This window comes from Balaenoptera physalus (genome assembly GCF_965194825.1).
Source record: "Balaenoptera physalus genome assembly, chromosome: X".
NCBI lineage: Eukaryota > Metazoa > Chordata > Mammalia > Artiodactyla > Balaenopteridae > Balaenoptera > Balaenoptera physalus.
The window spans coordinates 7,099,805-7,118,888 of record NC_138903.1 but is presented as its reverse complement, the minus strand read 5'-3'; the positions used below and the strand labels follow the sequence as shown (position 1 = coordinate 7,118,888).

At 48.9% G+C, this 19,084-nt stretch overlaps 2 protein-coding genes and 1 long non-coding RNA gene across 6 annotated transcripts in view; 1 reads left to right on the top strand and 2 right to left on the bottom strand.

Moving 5' to 3' along the window:
- The window catches only part of SHROOM2 (shroom family member 2), a gene marked incomplete at its 5' end in the record, with an annotated part of 140,343 nt that extends 137,726 nt beyond the window's left edge, over window positions 1-2,617 (bottom strand). For all 3 annotated transcript variants that reach the window (XM_082446212.1, XM_082446214.1, XM_082446215.1), the window contains one exon: window positions 2,453-2,617. In XM_082446212.1, coding sequence (XP_082302338.1) covers window positions 2,453-2,617 — 165 coding nt within the window. The remainder of the gene's footprint in view (window positions 1-2,452) is intronic.
- Window positions 2,616-19,084, top strand: part of LOC309652450 (G-protein coupled receptor 143-like) — a gene marked incomplete at both ends in the record, with an annotated part of 40,005 nt that continues 23,536 nt past the window's right edge. Inside the window, one exon of one of the 2 annotated variants that reach the window (XM_082446253.1) lies at window positions 2,616-3,354. In XM_082446253.1, coding sequence (XP_082302379.1) covers window positions 2,616-3,354 — 739 coding nt within the window. Of the gene's footprint in view, window positions 3,355-17,839; window positions 18,323-19,084 lie in introns of those variants that run through there. The other variant, XM_082446254.1, reaches the window with a different exon arrangement.
- LOC309652473 overlaps window positions 5,894-19,084 on the bottom strand; it is a 29,314-nt gene continuing 16,123 nt past the window's right edge. The window contains exon 6 of the long non-coding RNA XR_014258735.1: window positions 5,894-6,095. This is a non-coding gene — a long non-coding RNA (uncharacterized lncRNA). The remainder of the gene's footprint in view (window positions 6,096-19,084) is intronic.

Genomic DNA, 19,084 nt, shown 5'->3' with positions numbered 1-19,084 from the left:
AAGGTTTCTTAAATGCAAAAAAAAAACTATTAGAAGGCCTATTATTTAATGAGCCCTAGACAGTTTTCAGTAGCTACTGGGAAAAGAAGATTCAAAGCTTGGATTAATCTAAATTCTGGAGGTGGGACAAATTTCCCCAGTCTCCATCACAACAGTCTATTTCCATTTTTTAAGTGATTATAATGGACACGCTTTCCTTTATCCTTCTGTAATAATGTGACAGTAAATTACCAGCTGTTGGATTGTAAGCAAGCATCAGTGATGACTTAATCCAGGAGAAAAGACAAGTAGGTGAAATACTGCCACCACCATGCAATACAACGTGTGGTTAAGGAATATATACATGCATGTGTGAGCACACGTGTGTGCATGTGTACACAAGTGTGCGTGGAAATTTGTCACAGATGTCCCAAACTGTCCTGAATCCTCTCCATCCTAAGCAAAGAAACCACAAATCTCCAGTCACAGTAAAGCACCTATAAAAACCAAGCAGCAGTTTAAGGGAGGGACATATTAGCATCTCAGATGAGACTCATAAGCAGTTTTATTTCTGCAAAATCCTGAAGCACGATCTGGAAAGGCAGGGCGTGTACACCGCTACCAGCCTAGCCCCCTCCCCCCCACCCACACACCTTAGCAACTACCGTGACAGCCAACCCAGGGGCCATATCAATCAGGAGCAGACTGCCTGCCTCCTGTGCCCTGAATAGGCCCTGGTGTGTGTCCATGGGTTTTACTGCCCACCTCCTTCAGTTTCTACAACAGGGTCCTCTTGCACAGGGAGAAGAGAAACCACTATGAATGCACGGGGTTTTTTAGAACTTGAGGTACAGAGAAAGGAGGAGGTCCCCTTCTCCAGCTTCCGGTAAAACAACTGAATTTTAGAGTTTAAGTCCAGCTTTCTTACACTGCATAAGCCCAAAAAGCAACATGTCATCTTAAATAATGTTTTACGGCTTACTCCACCTGCTGTAAAGACACGTCCGAGGAAGACAGGTTGAATCGCGCGCGCGCGCGTATTCTTTTTTAAAAGAATCCCTATAAATGATAAAAGTCTGAGTAATTTACCTGATACCTTTTTAACTTTTACCATCAGAAATGCCCGGTAAAACTTTTATTATTGAAAAGGCACAGGCTACTATGCCTTAATGCATGTATATGCAGGAAATGCCTGTCCTGCACAACGTGTACACTCTATGCCTGCTCCGCCACATACATTTTTCCAAAGAATCCAATTCATTAATGGGTTGCACATGGGTGAAACTTATAACAACAATGACAGCCTCTTTCCCCGGTTCCACATAAATTCAGTGCACGTCTCCCCTCAAAGTTTCTAGTTTTATAAATATAAAAATGAGCGAAAATAAAGATCAGAGAAGTTTAGTGTCTCATTTACTATCCAGACAACAAAGCCACACCGCCTCCCAAATTCAATCCGGTGGGGTGGGTTAGGAGTCACTTTAGTTCTTCCTGCTGTGGTGAAGCAGCAAAGCAGAGAAAACCAGTAAGTCACCTTCAAACGCTACTAGGAGCCAAGAATTTTTGCATTTTAAAGGGAACTTTGTCCCCAGGAATGGCGCGGCCCAGACCTTCCCAGAGAAACTGACCAATAGACACTTTTAACCAGAAGAAAACAGGACGACTGGTTTGCTGTTTGTGTGCTTTTACAGCTTTATACAGGTTCGGCTGGTAAGTTTCAAGATGGGTTTTCTGTTTTGAGACAAGAGAATTCAAAGTTATAAAGTAACCCCTACACACACACACACACACACACACACACACACACACACACACACACACACATTAGAAACTTATTTTGGGGGCTCAAATCCCACTTTTATAAAGGACGCTGAAAAGTTTCAATTTGTTTTTGCAGGTATCCAGAGCGTCGTGGGTCTAGGGCTGGAAGCGAAAGTCAATAAATATTGATGGGCTTTTGGGAATCGAGAAGCTAGGCTGGCGGCAGCTGCTAGTCTGGGCTTCCTAGCGATAACGGGTGCAGGTCCAAGGGGTGCAGAAACAAGGACCTAGACAGGCAAACACAGGTGGGGACGTCTCTGTGCACCCCCGGCACGTGGGAATGTCCCTCCCCGACCTCTGGGTAGGCCCACAGGTGCAGGCCGGCGCAGGCGAGGCCGGGAGTGACAGGGGACCCTGCCAGGCCCTTTCCCGGAGGGGGAGGGGAGGGGACCCGGAACAGGAGCCATTGAAACTGCGCGGCGCTGGGAGCCAGCAGGACCGGGAAACAACGCAGAGGGGTCAAGGTGGCGCCCGGACCACACACCTATGCGAGTCCTACTACCCACGTCCTCGCAGGTGACCCAGGCGGACGCGCGTCCCGGTCCCGGGGGCGCGAACCGGACACCCCCTCCAGCGCTCCTACCCCCCGACGAGTCCCTCGGCCCCAGGCCACCTCCCGCCTGTCACCGTGCGTGTCCCGCGCCCTCCGTACCTTCGTGATTACCAGCGGCTCGCCGTGCTCGCGGCCGCCCTTCAGGGTGAAGCCCCAAGGGGCGCCGCCGCTCAGCTGCACCTCCACTAGGCGCCCGCCATCGGCCGCCCGCGCCTCGGCCTCTGCCAGGCGCTCTGGCCGCGCGCGGGGCTCTGCGCCCTCCATGGCGCGGGGCGCGGAGGCGGCGCGGCCGCTCAGGCCCCCAGGGCCGCCCGACCTGCGCCCATGCACTCCGGGGAGCCCCGGCCGGCCGAGGGCGAGGGAGGCTCGCGGCGCCCCCGCCGCCGCCGGCCACTGGCAAACTTGCGCTGCAACTTGGGAGGAAAGTACCGGCCCCGGACAGGGAGGGAGCCGGGAGGACGCGCGGCGCGGCGCGGCGCGGCGCGCGGGGGAGGGCGGGCCCCGGAGGGGGCGGGCCCGCGGGGAGGGGGCGGGGAGCGGCGGGGTCCGGCGCGCGCTCGGGGGATCGCGCCGCTCGGGGGGCAGGGGGCGGGGCGAGCGCTCGGGCTCCCGTGAGTTGCCCGGAGGGTGGGGGGAAGAGGTGCGCCGTCCGGGACCCCCGCGGCCGCCGGCGGTGGGGGGGCGGGGAGAGGCGCGGGGATCGGTGGCGCGCGTGCCCGGGGCTCCCCAAGTCGCCCCGAGGCTGGGAGCGCGCTCAAGACCTCGCTCCGGCAGCCGAGTGCAGTGTGCTGTGGGCCGGAGCCGGAGCTCGCGCTCGGGGCGCGCGCAGGCTTGGGAGGCGGGGTGGGGGGCGCGCGCTCGGGGTGAGGGGCGCGACCCGCGGGGCCAGAGGGCGGGCGGGGGCTCGAGGTCCGGGGCCTCCTCCTCCGTCTCGGGCGCCGGGCGGCCCTCGGAGGCTCGGGACACGTCCGCCCGCTGCTCGGGTGGCCGAGGCGCGGCAGGTGAGGCGGCGGAAGCGCCCGCGCGGGGCGGGCCGGGGCGAGGCGGGCCCAGCGGCGGCCGGAGCCCCCGGCGCCCTCCATCTTGGAGCGCGCGGCCGGCTGGCGCCCCCGCCTTTGTTCGCGCGGGCGGCGGGCGGCGGGCGGCCGCGCAGGTGAGGCCGGGAGCGCCGCGGGGGTCCCCGCCGCCTTCCCGCGCCCACCCGCGTGCCGCCCGCCTGTCCCCGCGCCGGCCCACTGTGCCCCCAGCGCAGGGCAGCGGGATGGTGGGCCCCTGGAGCCCTCTGCGCGCGCCCGCATTGTCCGGCGGTGCAGCCCAGATACCGAGGGGCCGGTGTTGGGTCGTTCTGTAGTTACAGCTCAGGAAGTCTTTGCGTTCAAACCCTGCTCTCCCTTTGGTACAATTGTGCCCAGAGGACTTGACGTATTAGGTATATTACTGTTCTGTAACTGGACGCTGGGGAACACCTGGTTCCTCGAAGACGCTTCATCCAGGTGATGATGCAGGAAGCAGGTGGCAAGGACAAGCCAGGAGAGCGCAGAACAGAGAGAGTCAGGGGGTCCCTGAGTCCTTGTCCGGGATCTGCCGCTGTAGAGCCAGGACGAGGAATCTCCGCAGCGGTCCCAGTGTCTTTCGCGGTCAAGAGAGAGATTTGCATTCTCTGGTTCTATGGCTGATCTGTTGCATCTTATCCGGGCAATTGAAGAAAGAGGGCAAGCTCCTCTGGGCACCGGTCATGGCGCTGGGCACGGGTTACTGCCTCATAAATAACTCCAAGCTGCAGTGTCCAGAATGCCTCTAGTTAGAAGAATGAGGTGACTTTTCCTTTGTAAATGGAGACTTGAAAGGAGTCTCCTTTCAGTCTCCTGTAAAAATCCATCTCAAGTGTACCTTTGCTGTGGTGGTCACATTAAATTGCACAGGACTAAATACACACACGCCTATATATAAGCTTGGTGGATTGTATCCATTTTTAAAAAATAAATTTATTTATTTATTTATTTTTGGCTGCGTCCGGTGTTCATTGCTGCACGCGGGCTTTCTCTAGTTGTGGCGAGCAGGGGCTACTCTTCCTTGTGGTGCCGGCTTCTCATTGCGGTGGCTTCTCTTGTTGAGGAGCACAGACTCCAGGCACGCGGGCTCGGTAGTTTGCGCATGGGCTTAGTTGCTCTGCGGCATGTGGGATCTTCCCGGACGAGGGCTCGAACCCGTGTCCCCTAAACTGGCAGACGGATTCTTAACCACTGGGCCACCAGGGAAGCCCAGATTGTATCATGTTGATATCCCGGTTGTGATAGTATGCTATCATTTTCCAGGATGATCCCATTGGGAGAGGCGGGGTACAGGATACAAAGGAGGTCCCTGTATTATTTCTTACAACTACATGTGAATCTATAATTATCTCTAAATAAAAAGTTTAATTTAAAAAGTGGTTGGGGGGAACTTCCCTGGTGGTCCAGTGGTTAAGACTCCGTGCTTCCAATGCAGGGGGCACAGGTTCAATCCCTGGTCAGGAAACCAAGATCCCACATGCTCTGAGGCTTGGCCAAAAATAAATAAGTAAATTAAAGAAAAAAAAAAGTGGATGGAGGGAATTCCCTGGCGGTCCAGTGGTTAAGACTCCACACTTTCACTGCGAAGGGCCCCGGATCAATCCCTGGTCTGGGAACTAAGACCCCGAAAGCCTCGCGGCATGGCCTAAATAAATTAAATTAAAAGTGGATGGAAAAAATAAATAAAAAGGGGATGGATGTGATCAACCAAAAGTTAAAGGATCAGATAAATGCACCTAGAGTTTATGCACGTCCCCTATCCCAAAACACGCTGCCCCCTGCTAAAGCTGGTATTGACAAAAATCTCAGTTTAAATCTCAGATCTTACCTGGGGCTGAAATATTCAGACCATTAGATTCACTAAAGCACAAAATCACTGTCTTCATAAATCACAGCTGAAGTCGTCTTTAACATTTTATGTTCACTGTATAATCATTGTCAGATCCCCCATCTGCCACTTGAAAATGTTATACTGTCATTCCTTGAACTTAGGTGTAAATTTACCTTCACCCTTACTAAACATCATTCTGCTGAGTTTTTTTTTTTTTATCTTCACATTAGGCATCCCTTCCAACTTAGCATCATCTGACTAATTATAAAGCTGTCTATATTGACATTAATAAACACGATGAAAGGGACAGCACCCCGCCGTGTGTGGCCTGCTGTGAGATAGATGCTCTCCTCTCAGCCCCTCATAAATCTTTCATCAACATTCTTGGGATTACACAGTTGAGCACATCTGCCTGTGGTCCTGTCACACCTAAACTTCTGTATCATGTCTGACATATTATGACAAGATTGTCAATCTTGTGAAATTATCACTGTCTTGTGAATGAAAGGCATATTCCCAATTTATCAACCTTGCACCCCTTTTGAAAGAATTCAGTATGGCATTGAACCAGTGTGGACTTCTAGTGGTGACAGCTTTCTTTTCTAGGAACTCACAACTCAGCCAGAATTTCCGAGAGTAGAGTATATTTGTCAGCACATAGCTTTTGTTCTTCTGGAAAGCCCAGGGCACATTTGTTCTGTGTAGCTTCTCACTTCTTGGACGTTCATCTTCACTGCTCAGAACATGAGGCTGAGCATATACCCTCTGGACCCAAGGAGCATCCTCTGAACATCCTCACCTAGGCGTTCAGTAGCCTCGGGTGTGTGTGTGCCACCTTTTCAAGTCTGAGGCTTATTTCCTTTGATAGAGAGGAAATAGGTGAAATGAAAGTGAGTTCTGCTTTCACTTGATCAACAGTCAATGAGTTATTCAACCAAGGGCAAATGGAACCAGCTTTCAGAGATTTAATCAATAGCTAATCCTGGACTTCCCTGGTGGCGCAGTGGTTAAGAATCCGCCTGCCAATGCAGGGAACACGGGTTCGAGCCCTGGTCCGGGAAGATCCCACATGCCGCGGAGCAACTGGGCCCGTGCGCCACAACTACTAAGCCTGCACTCTAGAGACCGCAAGCCACAACTACTGAGCGCTTGTGCCACAACTACTGAAGCCCACGTACCTAGAGCCCGTGCTCCAACAAGAGAAGCCACCGCAATGAGAAGCCCACGCACCACAACAAAGAGTAGCCCCCGCTCGCCGCAACTAGAGAAAGCCCGCGTGCAGCAGCGAAGACCCAACACAGCCAAAAATAAATAAATTAAATAAATAAATTTATTAAAAAAAAATAGCTAGTCCTCTCTATGAAACAGAGCTCAAATTATTTTAGTTTTCTGTTCTAACAGGAGATTTATAATTATAAAATATAATGGAGGATGGAGTTCCAGAATTTTGCTTTTATCTTTCACACTGTAGGGTCAAGTACCTTTCAGTTAGTAAGATCAGGCTTTCTGAAACACCTTTCAGTGGGGTATTTTTTAAAAGGCAGGTTTAGCCATTTCCTACCTGACTCACAGTGTACCTGAGTTGGGGTCCCTATGATTAAAACTGGTAGAGGGTCAGTCAAGATCAGGGAGCACAGGTATGGTGGCAGTTAGGGGAAAACTTTGACACAATGACTTTGCCCTTAGTCACCAATGTTTGTCATCTTATTCTTGATTCCTACAAGCTATTATTACAAACACTGGAATTTAGCTGCAGATCTTAGATAAAGCTGAGTCTGTACAACCCAGCAACCACTTCCCCCCTCTCACCTTACAAGGATTTTACCCTGGATCTTGTTATTAGTTGGAATATTTACAGATCTCTAGGGGGGAGAGACTTCCTCTTTCTGTGCAGGGGACAGGAGGAGAGACCACTGGGTCTCTCCATGTGCCTGGCACCATGATAGTATTTGTGGCCCCTATCTTTGAAGTTTGCATCCTAGGGCCCAGCAATTATAGCTGCAAACAAAGCAGCCACAGCAGCTAAGAAACAGTGACTATCATTCACGGAGAGCCTGCTGTGTGCCAAGCATGTTATTCAGATGGACTCAGGTCCTCTCAGCAGATTTTCTCAGGGCATGCATCAGCCCATTTTACAGAGGAAGAAACTGAGACTCATCGGAGTTAAATAACGTGACTGAGGTCACTGAGCCCAGGTCCCCATGAAGGACTCACACTCTTCCACTCACTGGAACCAGCACCAGCTCCAGTACCAGAGGGCAGTTCTCACTGAGCGAGTGAGCTGACTTCCTTCTGTAAGATATTGATAATTAGGCACTTGACCACCTTTTGAGATTCCCTTGATCTTCAAATGCCAATCACCAAACAGGCTAAAACCTTCCATGGGGAAGCTTTGCCCATAAAACTAGATTCTTGCTTAGGTCTGTGTGAGTCCCAATTCCTTTACCTTTAGGACATGTTCTTTAAACTGTTATATATGTGAAGGGCCAAGTTTCCTGCTGGCAACTAGAAGGGACTAAATAAATGGTGCTTAAAAAAATGCACACACATATATATATAACAATACCTAACTATGCAAACCAGGAGTACTTAAAAAGAGAGTACTTAGCTGAAGCTACTATTGTAAAAGTTTTTATTATGTTTTTTTTTTGGCTGTGCCGCGTGGCTTGTGGGATCTTAGTTCCCGAACAACGGATCGAACCCAGGCCCTGGCAGTGAATGCTCCAAGTCCTAACCACTGGACCACCAGGGAAATCCTAAACGTTTTTATATTTTAAAGTACATTTTTAGAAAGCCATTGGCTATTTTGCAGTTTTTGGTTTTTTTTTAATGAAGTAGCCAAAGATATACAGACAGCTCATGGAGCTCAATATCAAAAACACAAACAACCCAAGTAAAAAATGGGCAGAAGACCTAAATAGACATTTCACCAGTGAAGACATACAGATGGCCAACAGGCACATGAAAGATGCTCAACATCACTAATTATTAGAGAAATGCAAATCAAAACTACAATGAGGTATCACCTCACACAGGTCAGAATGGCCATCATCAAAAAATCTACAAACAATAAATGCTCAGCTCAGTGCTCTGTGATGACCTAGATGGGGGGGAGGGGGGAGGGAGGTCCAAGAGAGAGAGGATATAGGTATCCATATAGCTGATTCACTTCATGGTACAGCAGAAACTAACACAACATTGTAAAGCAATTTTACTCCAATAAAAAATAAATTAAAAAAATAAAGTAGCCAATGAGCATCTATTTCTTGAGCCCTTTTTACTTGTCCAACACCAGGGAGGGCTTGCGAAGGAATGTAAAGGATGCCGGAAATATGAAACATTAACTGTGTCTGTGAAGGGAAAGATCATGAACCACCCTGAAACAATTAGAGCACAATTACAGGCAAAACATCTTTTAGATGCAAAAGTTTCAGCAGGAAAGAAATCCAAGTAGAGAAGAGAAGGGAAAAAAAAAGGATGAACAAAACCATAGGTGAAATTTTGAAAAAGAATTTCATCTTTTATCGTGGAAATTTCAAGCAGACACAAAAATAGACCTCTTTTGTTTCATCCCTGCCCACTTTTTTTTTCCCTGAAGTATTTCAAAGCACATCCAGGAGGGAGTGACTGAGCTACTATCTTGCCAGCTGAGAGGAAGTAGGGGACGTTTCATCAGGTGGGGACCCCACGAGCAAAGGAATGTTCTCTATTGTAAATAAGCACAGAAAGTCCCCAATCCTGTTCATTCTGAATCTATCTGAGCCTCCACGCCCCACTCCTAGGGCGGGTGTGTATACTGGGAGTTGGGGGCTGCCAAAAACAACTCCTGGGTTTCTGGCTGAAGTTACTTGAGCTGAGCAGCTGATACATGGAATCTGGGGCAGAAGAACAAGTGAAGAGAGCACTAATGACTTTCATTTGGGCAGGTTGAATCTGAGATGCTTTCAGGGATGTTGTGTTAGTTTCCTAGGGCTGTCCTAACAAAGTATCGTAAACTAGTTAAAGCAAGAGAAATGCATTCCCTTTGGGAGGCCTGAAGTCTGGAATCAAGGTGTCACGAGGGCCAATACCCCGTATGGAGGCTCTGGGGGAGAATCTGTTCCTCGCCCCTTCCAGCTTCTGGTGGCTGCGGGCGTTCCTTGTCATTGCCCTAAAAGGCCCACCTAGAGAATCAAGGATCATCTCTTCATCTCAAAATCCTTACTTTAATCACATCTGCAAAGACCCTTTTTCCAAATAAGGTAACATTTGCAGGTTCCAGAGATTAGGACCTGTCATCTTTGGGGAACATTAGTTGGCTTACCGCAGATATGGAAACCACTCTAAGGTGTTCTAGACAATGAATGGGACTTTTCCTGTTAGTGTGGGAAAAGCCTGGCTAAAGGCCCGCAGCTTGCTGGTGGTTCTAAGTGCTCTCTTGAGGACCAGCAGAACAGGCTAGCTATTTGCTGACTTCAGGTGGTTCCTGGGGAAGCCTGGTCCCACCCTCAAGCCAAGTGAGGACTGCTCCGAGGGAAGCCCTCATAAAGATTCGGGATACCCGGGACTTCCCTGGTAGTCCAGTGGCTGAGACTCTGTGCTCCCAAAGCAGGGGGCCAGAGTTTGATCCCTGGTCAGGAAGCTGGATCCCACATGCCACAGCTAAAGATCCCATGTGCCGCAACTAAGACCAGGTGCAGCCAAATAAATAAATATTTAAAAAAAAAAGATTTGGGATACCTACGGGCAGAAGACCTAAATAGACATTTGTTCAAAGAAGACATACAGATGACCAACAGGAACATGAAAAGTTGCTCAACATCGCTGATTATTAGAGAAATGCAAATCAAAACCACAATGAGGTATCACCTCACACCAGTCAGAATGGCCAGCATCAAAAAGTCTACAAACTATAAATGCTGGAGAGGGTGTGGAGAAAAGGGAACCCTTGTACACTGTTGGTAGGAATGTAAATTGGTTCAGTCACTGTGGAAAACAGCTCAGAAAACTACAAATAGAGTTACCATATGATCCAGCAATCCCACTCCTGGGTATATATCCAAAAAACCCAAAAACACTAATTTGAAAAGATACATGTGCCTCATTGTTCATAGGAGCACTATTTACAATAGCCAAGACATGGAAGCAACCTAAGTGTCCATCAACAGACGAATGGATAAAGAAGATGTGGCATATATATATATATATATATATATATATATATATATATATATATATATATATATAACAATGGAATACTACTCAGCCATAAAAAAGAATGAAGTAATGCCGTTTGCAGCAACATGGATGGACCTAGAGATTATCATACTAAATGAAGTAAGTCAGACAAAGAAAGACAAATATCATACAATATCACTTACATGTGGAATCTAAAAAATAATACAAATGAATCTATATACAAAACAGAAACAGTCTCACAGACATAGAAAACTATGGTTACCAGAGGGGAAAGGGAGGGTAGGAGGGATAAAGTAGGAGTTTGGGATTAACAGCTATAAACAACTATACATAAAACAGATAAACAACAGGGACCTAGTGTATAGCACAGGAAACTATATTCAATATCTTGTAATAACCTATAATGGAAAATAATCTGAAATATATATATATATATCTGAATCACTTGGCTGTACACGTGAAATTACCACAATATTGTAAATCAACTATATTGCAATTAAAAAAAAAAAAAGATTTGGGATACCTACAAAAGAGACACTGGCATCTCTTTCTCAGGTTGTATTGCATGGAATAGCACTGATTGCTTTTGGGCTCTCTGGGCCCACGGGAGCAGAGGGGCCGAGACAGCATCACAGCAAGCGGGCTGAGCGCTGGGTTGACTCCCCAGGTACACTTGAAAATGTCACTTCAGTGGACCTAGAGATTGTCATACTGAATGAAGTTAGTCAGACAAAGACAAATACCATATGATATCACTTAAATGTGGAATCTAAAATATGATACAAATGAACTTATTTACAAAACAGAAGTAGAGTCACAGATGTAGAGAACAAGCTTATGGTTACCAGGGGAGAAGAGGGGGTGAGGGATAAATTGGGAGATTGGGATTGACATACACACACTAAAATAGATAATAAGGACCTACTGCATAGCACAGGGAACTCTACTCAATACTCTTTAATAACCTATGTGGGAAAAGAATCTGAAAAAGAATGGATATATGTAGATGTATATCTGATTCACTTTGCTGTACAGCAGAAACTAACACAACATTGTAAATCAACTGTACTCCAATAAAAATTAATTTAAAAAAATAAGAAGAAGAAAAAGAAAATGACGTCTCTTCATAGCAAACCATTCTGAAATTCAGTGGCTTAAAACCACAAACTCAGGCCTAATCCAGGTTTACTGCTCAGGTTAATGGTGTCCCATTCCCTGTGATCCCAGGAAAGATTCTGAATGGTGGTGACTTCTTTGCCAGAGACAGAACACTTTTCCCTGGGGAATGAGTAGAGGGGGTGTGAGTCATCTGCTGTCACTGCCTTCTTGAGTTCTAATCGGGGACCCAAGTTCTCAGTGGCTGTCCTAGGCATGCTGGGTCTAGGATTAGTTCTCTCTCCCCAAGGTCTCCGGTGGGGTCCTCTGCTTTACGAAGAAAAGCCCAGGGCTTTCAGAGAGACCAAGAGCTCAACCTCTGTTTCAACATTCAAAGTTAGGGAGACTTGAGGGAGGGGTGAGGGGACGAAGGGCAGAATAAAAAGCAGCCCCCTGCCTGGGCCATGTCCACCACCCACCCCTGAGTGACCCTCGGCTGAGGTCAGGGGCCAGAGATCAAAGCTCTGCTCCGGGGGGCCGGGCTCGGGGCTCCCGAGAGAACAGGAGTCGTGAGGCCAGCCTGGCAGCCTTACCTTCATCTGGAGAATTATATTTGGGGAACATCTTTTTCAAATCTTGAACGCCTTCTGGGACCCAGCCTGCTTGTAACTTGGGGATAGCGGTGCCAACGAAATCGCAGCATAAAAATGCGACACCTGGGTTCTAGTGAAAACCAGCCCAAGCAATTTCCAAGCAGCAAAAAAAATGATTCTAGGGACTTCCCTGGAGGTCCAGTGATTGAGACTCTGCGCTTCCAGTGCTGGGGGCCCCGGTTCAATCCCTGGTCGGGGAACTAACGTCCCACATGCCGTGCGGAGCAGCCAAAAAGGAAAAAAAGAAAAAGATTCTACACACGTGAGATTTCAGTGAGAGGTCCTTGAACGAACTGATTTTCCCAAATGCAGGATGAACTTTCTGCTTCTTCACGATGATATCATTTGAGTGATTATGGAATGAATGCCTTTCTAGCTTCAAGCGCCACAGTTTGAGGGGAAAAAAACAACAGAGGTACTTATAAGAGGTTCTCAGAGAAGGCACGATGGACTTGAATTTCTAACAAAGTCCGCGGGTGACGCTGCGCCAGTTGTCGAGAGCACACCGTGAGGAGCACGGAATTAAACGACAGCCAGGAGAGTCCGGACGCTGTGGGAGCTCGATAACGTTCAGCCCGTTCCGCCTCTCCCTCCCAGCACAACCTCAACCGTACACACGAGGAGAAAGGGACCGGCCATCTGTGCATCCTCAGAGCTGAAACAATTCGGGGGCTGCGGGGGAAGGAGGGGCCCTGAAAACGGAAGCCGCTGCTGCTTTGGTGTTGGAGGGCTACTGATTCGGATGCTGGAAATTCCTTCACTGGCTGCTGGCCAAAATATTTGTTTCAATTGAATCTATTTGACTGAACTTCAAGGAATGTAGAAGTATTTGACTAGCAGTAGAAATAACAGGAAGTAACGGAGGCAGGCTTTCCGAAGAAAAGTGGTAGAATTTTTACTACAATGTAGAGATTTCTTCCGGGCACACAGAGCAAGTTTCTAAAAATTTAATTGATTTATGATAATTCTTTACCTTTGCATCGTTAGACTTGTAGGAGGCCTGCAGGCACCATCGTGTGATGGGCTTTTATTTTATTTCTTTATTTTATTTTTATTTATTTTTTTGATAGGTAAGAATTGGATTGATTTAGAGAGAAATACACTCCACAGACAGCGTGTGGAGCATCTCAGAAGGTGAGATAGGCCGTGATTGGCTTTTAAAATGATAAAATTTTTAAAATTTTAGAATAATTTTAGGTTGGGACTTCCCTGGCTGTCCAGTGGTTAAGATTCTGCGCTTCCACCGCAAGGGGAGAGGGTTCAATCCCTGGTCCGGGAGCTAAGATCCCGCATGCCGCGAGGCAAGGCCAGAAAAAATAATAATAATAATTTTAGGTTTACAGAAAAGTTGCAAAGATAATACACAAAAAGCTGGCATACCCTTTACCTGATTTCCCTGAATACAGCGTTCATAACTATGGTTCTTCTGTCTAGACTAAGAAATTAACATCATTACCTTACTAGTAACTAAACTTCTGACTTTATTTGGATTTCCCGTTTGTGCGCTGATGTCCCAGGATCCCTTGCTGCACTTAGTTGTCACGTCTCCTTAGCCTCCTCTGGCCTGTTTCTCCACCTCTCCCTGTTTTCCGTGGCATGGACAATTTTAAGCGGGTCTGATCACGTATTTCATAGAATGTCCCCCAGTGTGGCCTTGTCTGACATTCTTCTCACGACCAGACTGGGTTGTGGATTTCAGGAGGAACACGCAGAAGTGATGCAGCACCCTCACTGCATCCCGTCAGGGGGTACTTGACATCCACATGCTTGTCACTGGTGACACTCACCTTGACCTCTAGGGTAAGGTAGTGACTGCCAGGTTTCTCACTACAAAGTTACAGGGAAAATTTTCCTTTTCCTGACTCTTTTAACATCATTATGATTCAAAAGTGTTCTGTGGGAAATCACTTTGATTCAATGGTAGCCACCAAGTTCATAACTGGCTAGGCTATCCCTGAGACCAGATTAAGATGCTGCAATCACAACATTAAGACAATTTAAAGCACTGAGAGAAAGGGTGGCCAGGATAGGTGTCACCAGTGATGGCCAATTGAAAAGCTCACTAATGTTCGGAGACTTCTTGGTCTCATGTGTTTCATGAGCTACTTGTTTCTTCGCAGAGTTTCTCTTATTTTCTAAAGCAGAATCAAATACTCTTGAAAAATCTAGTAACCACACCTTACAAAAGCCCACACAGGGAATTCCCTGGCGGTCCAGTGGTTGGTGCTCTGGGCTGTTACTGCCGAGGGCCTGGGTTCGATCCCTGGTCAGGGAACTAAGATCCCACAAGCCGCATCATGTGGCCAAAAAAAAAAGCCCATACATATTTCTTAGTTTACTATTATTTTGGTTTGCTTAGTTTGACAGAAAAGACCAGCGGTGGACAAATTATAGCCCGAGGGCCGGCTGTCTGCTTTTGTAAATAAAGCTTTCTTGGTACAGCGCCACACGCATCGATTTACCTTCTGCCGATGGCTAGTCTGGGGGTCCCACGGCAGGGTTGGGTAACTGCCACAGAGAGCATGCGGCTTGCAAAGGCTAAAATACTTACTATTTGGCCTCTGAAGAATAAGTTTTCTGACCCCTGTGATAGACTAAAGGGCTGTGATGAGTTTGAGAGACTGGGGTTGTGCACACGGTTTACTCTAGCTGTCCAACTAAAGGCAACACAGTGAGACCCAAAGACTTGGGGGGAAGAGCCATCACATTTAAACCACGGGCTCCCTCAGGGGACTGACTGACCCACACTTTCTCTGGGAGTGCCTTTCAGTCCCTCTGAGATTGAGCTGTTGTTCTGCTGTGTGTATCAGACAAATGTTTCTGCTGTGTGTGTGGCCAGCTGCACGTAAGGCTGCGTCATCTGCAGACACGCGGGAGTTCTCGCCACAAGCCAAGCTCTTGAGGTTCGTGTGGATTTCCTATTGCCTGCTCACAGCTGCTTGAGTAGCAGCGAAGCAGTCATTTCAAAATTAGCCAAAGTCTGTGGTTAATGAGCAGATTTAGTCTTTTACTAGATACCTGAGATCTGACAGTCTCATGTGCATCAGGACTCCAGAGCAAATAGCCTGCCCAGAAATAATTTCATCTCACTTTACTATATTAGTATACTGTGCCACAAAAAGGAACATAAAATTGAAACAAAGTTTGAAACAGGTAACACATTATATGTGTGTGTCCATCCTATTCACTGCCCCCCCCAACTTCCTTGAAAGTGCAGTCACATTCTGATGGCATCAAATTCAGCCATCTGCGACCTGCTTCCAACTTCTCAAAAGTGGACTTCTTGTTGCTTCAAGATGGTGAGTGGAGAAAGTGCTTTCGTTGGTCTGACCGGTTCGTAGACATTCATGTTCACGGGGAAATGAATCTCCAGTTCCCCTCTGGAGTTTATGGCATAAGCTGCTTGGATTTGAGCGTCAGCTCTACCACCTCCGTGACCTTGGATAGGTTTCCTCACCTCTTCTGGTGCTTTGTACAGAACCTAGAGATAAAAAGATGAGCCACAAGGATGGGGGGTACGAGTTAAGCAAGACTTTAAGTTCTTAACGCTGCCAGCTCACGGAAGGCGGTCGGGGTAGCGATGATATTCATGTTAGTTTAGTTTCCCTTTTCCTCTCAGGACACAAATCCCACCCTCTCCTTTCCAGGGCTTGCTCGGTCTCATCTCTTCCCAGGCTGACACGGCGTAGCTGACAGACTCGTTATCTGACTGCTGCAGAGCTGAAGCTGTACTTAGGCACTACTTCTCAATCCATCCATTTCTGTTGTTTCTTCAGAGGGAAGGACAAGATTCCTTCAGAAGCCGAGACTCTCAGGTCTTGCCAGGTGAGGTCAATTGCCAACAAAAACCACAAGTCAGGAGGGTCTTTGGTTTCTAAGCCTGGGTTCGAAACCCATCCATCCTGTGGAATATTTGCAGAACTACTGAACTCCCCAGGGGGCAGAAAAGGAGTTGAATCCCGAGATATAAGCCACGGCAACACTTTTTATCCTCTTAAAGCTTTGTAGGCAACCTTGAGCAGTTTTGTCCATTCTGGAGGACACTGGGCACCTGAGTCCTCCAGAGCCGGCAGGTGTGCACATGGGAAGCAGAGAGGTGGGGTACGTGCAGCTTGGGCATGCAACAGAGATTGAAACGCAGAGATGCTTTTGCATAGATTGGCTACCGGAACCTTTGGCATTAGAGCAAACGAACAGACTCTCCTTCATTTTTATCTTTTAGAGCACATTCCACACACAAACTTCCAGAAGCAACTTCTGCTTCCCAAGAGCCAAGGAAGTAGAAGATCAACTGTTCAAAGCAGATACTGAGATTTATGCTTTCTGAAGGAGCGGCAGACCAGCGTTTGGGGAGTAGTCCTATGATGTTTCCTACTGTTTTTACAAGCAAGTGTGTAATATCCAAGAGCGGTTAAGGTTTTGACAATGTCGGTCTGTTCCGGACTTCTGTCAAAGCAGCTGCCCCTGCTTACAGACGCACCGGGTCAGATCTTTTTGAAGTAGTGGCACTTGCAGCTCTTGGTTAAATGCTCTGCTTCCATCTGGCAGTGCAGCGCCCGACTGCCTGTCATGGGTCCCGACAGAAGCCCCGCCCTGTGGTTTTCCAGGAAGAAGGCAGAGGAGCTGAGCCCAAACTTTGTCTTACTTAAAACTGCAAAGCTGGTGGTGGAGATGTAGATGAGAAGACGGGGTGGGAGAAGACAGAGGAAAACAACAGGGACGCCTTACCTCTGGTTGGTTGGGAAAATTCTAGAGGGGGCCCCATTTACTGCAGGGAGAGGTCAAAGGGTGTCTGCTCCTGGCTGCAAATAGGCCTATTAGGTTTGCTGTTAATAAATATGATGGAGCTGTTGGGGGGGGGGGGGTTCTTTTTTTAAAAAATAAAGCTTTGGTTAGTAAAGCCAGAATCTAGAGGGGGCTCTTTTATTTTCAACCTTGAAGGGTTTTTAAGAAAATATCCACTCAGTATATTATCATTAGTACTAATATCATTTTGAAACTTTTATACATAGAGAATAAAGCATGATTGTCAATGTATACTGAAATTCATCTAGAAATTAAAGAAGTTAAGAAAATCTTAATAAACTTGAACATTATTTTCCCAAACAGAGCTACTCTCAAAAGCGAATTTACAATGTGAAAAACGTAACCCTACATTGTTGAGTAAAAATGGAACAGCCCTGAAAGGTGCACAATGCGTGTGTGTGTGTGTGTGTGTGGAGCTGGGCAAAGCAGTTTCCCCTTTCTTCAAGATTTGTTGATTTTCAGGGAAAACCCTAGCTCTGGGGGGTCGTTTCCGTACGGGAGAGCGGCCGTAAAAAAAAAGCAGTATTTTAATGCCAATCGCTGCAGTCACAGTTTATGACCCTGTAAGGGATCAAAACTAGGGACGTCAGAGTCCCACACAGGGCAGATCTGGCACGAGGCGTGCTTTCTTATAAGATGAGTTAAGAAGAGACGGCGGTGTCGGGGGTGGGGGGCGGTGGGGGGGGGTTCTGGATTCTGGAGAATTAACAACGCCCCACGCCTCCCCCTGGGAAGGCCTTGGTGAACCGGGAGAGAGCTGACTTCCCCGCCCCGGCGCGCTCCTTCCCCCGCCCCGGCGCGCTCCTTCCCCCTCCACCTCCGCCCCCCCCTCCACCCCCCGCCCCCCCCTCCACCCCCCGACCAAGCATCACCCTCGTGAGGCCTCGTGGCGTCTGCAGAGGCGCGAGGCCCTCAGCGAGCCTGGCGCCTTGACCGCCAGCGCGGGGGATCGGGCGGGGGCTGCGCAGAGGCCCGGGGCACATGACGCGCCCCCCCCCCCGCACCCCGCCAAGGGCCGGCCCAGCACATGACCCGGGCGGGCCGGCGGGGTCCCGGCAGACCCGAGCCGCACCCCCAGCACGGACCATGGCCTCCCCGCGCCTGGGGACCTTCTGCTGCGCCACGCGGGACGCCGCCACGCAGCTGATGCTGAGCTTCCAGCCGCGGGCCTTCCACGCGCTGTGCCTGGGCAGCGGCGCGCTGCACCTGGCGCTCGGCCTCCTGCGGCTGCTGCCCGGGCGCCGGCCCGCGGGCCCCGGGCTCCCCTCGGCCTCCCCGCCGGCCGCGGCCCGCGCCCCGGCCTCCGCCCGCATCCTGCGCGCCGCCGCCGCCTGCGACCTGCTCGGCTGCCTGGGTGAGGGCGCGCCCGCGGGTGGGGACCCGTCCGCGCGGCCCGCAGGTCGCTCCCGGCCGGGGGCGAGGATGAGCGCGCGCCACCCCCCCCCCCCACCTGGGACCCGTTCGCCGCGCGGGTAAGGACGCCCGGCCCACGGGTGGGAGGGCCGAGCCGGAGGCGGCTCCCCGGGGACCGGACTGGACGGCCAGGGGACTCTGCGATGCAAGATGGTCGGTAAAAGTTCCTTCGGGGGACCGTTGTTCTTTTTAAACAGTTTGATGTATTTGTTACTGCACTTACTAGGGAAACTTTAGACGGTGCTGTGAAGGAAAACCCAGAAAATACAATGCATCCCTAATTGTACCACTAGTGAGAGAATAACGGTTAATATTTCGTGCGCGTGCACACACACACACAGAGAATCGTTTCCAAAATGATTTAGCAGAATCAGGAAGAAACCCATATATATATATATATTACAATTTTATTTACTTACTTGTTTATTTATCTATCTATTTAAGTTTGGGTTTTATACCACAGGTGGGCAAACTTGCAGCCTCTAGGCCAAATCCTGCCTGCTGCCTCTTATCTATGGCCCATGAACTAAGAAAGTTTTTACATTTTAAACTGTTTTTAGAAAAATCTAAAGAAGAAGACTATTTCTGACATGTAAATATTCCATGAAATGCAAACGTCAGCGTCCGTAAGTGGAGTCTTACGGGGATACAGCCATGCCCTGCACTTGTGCACTGTTTGGGGGCATCTTGGCCCTACAAGGGC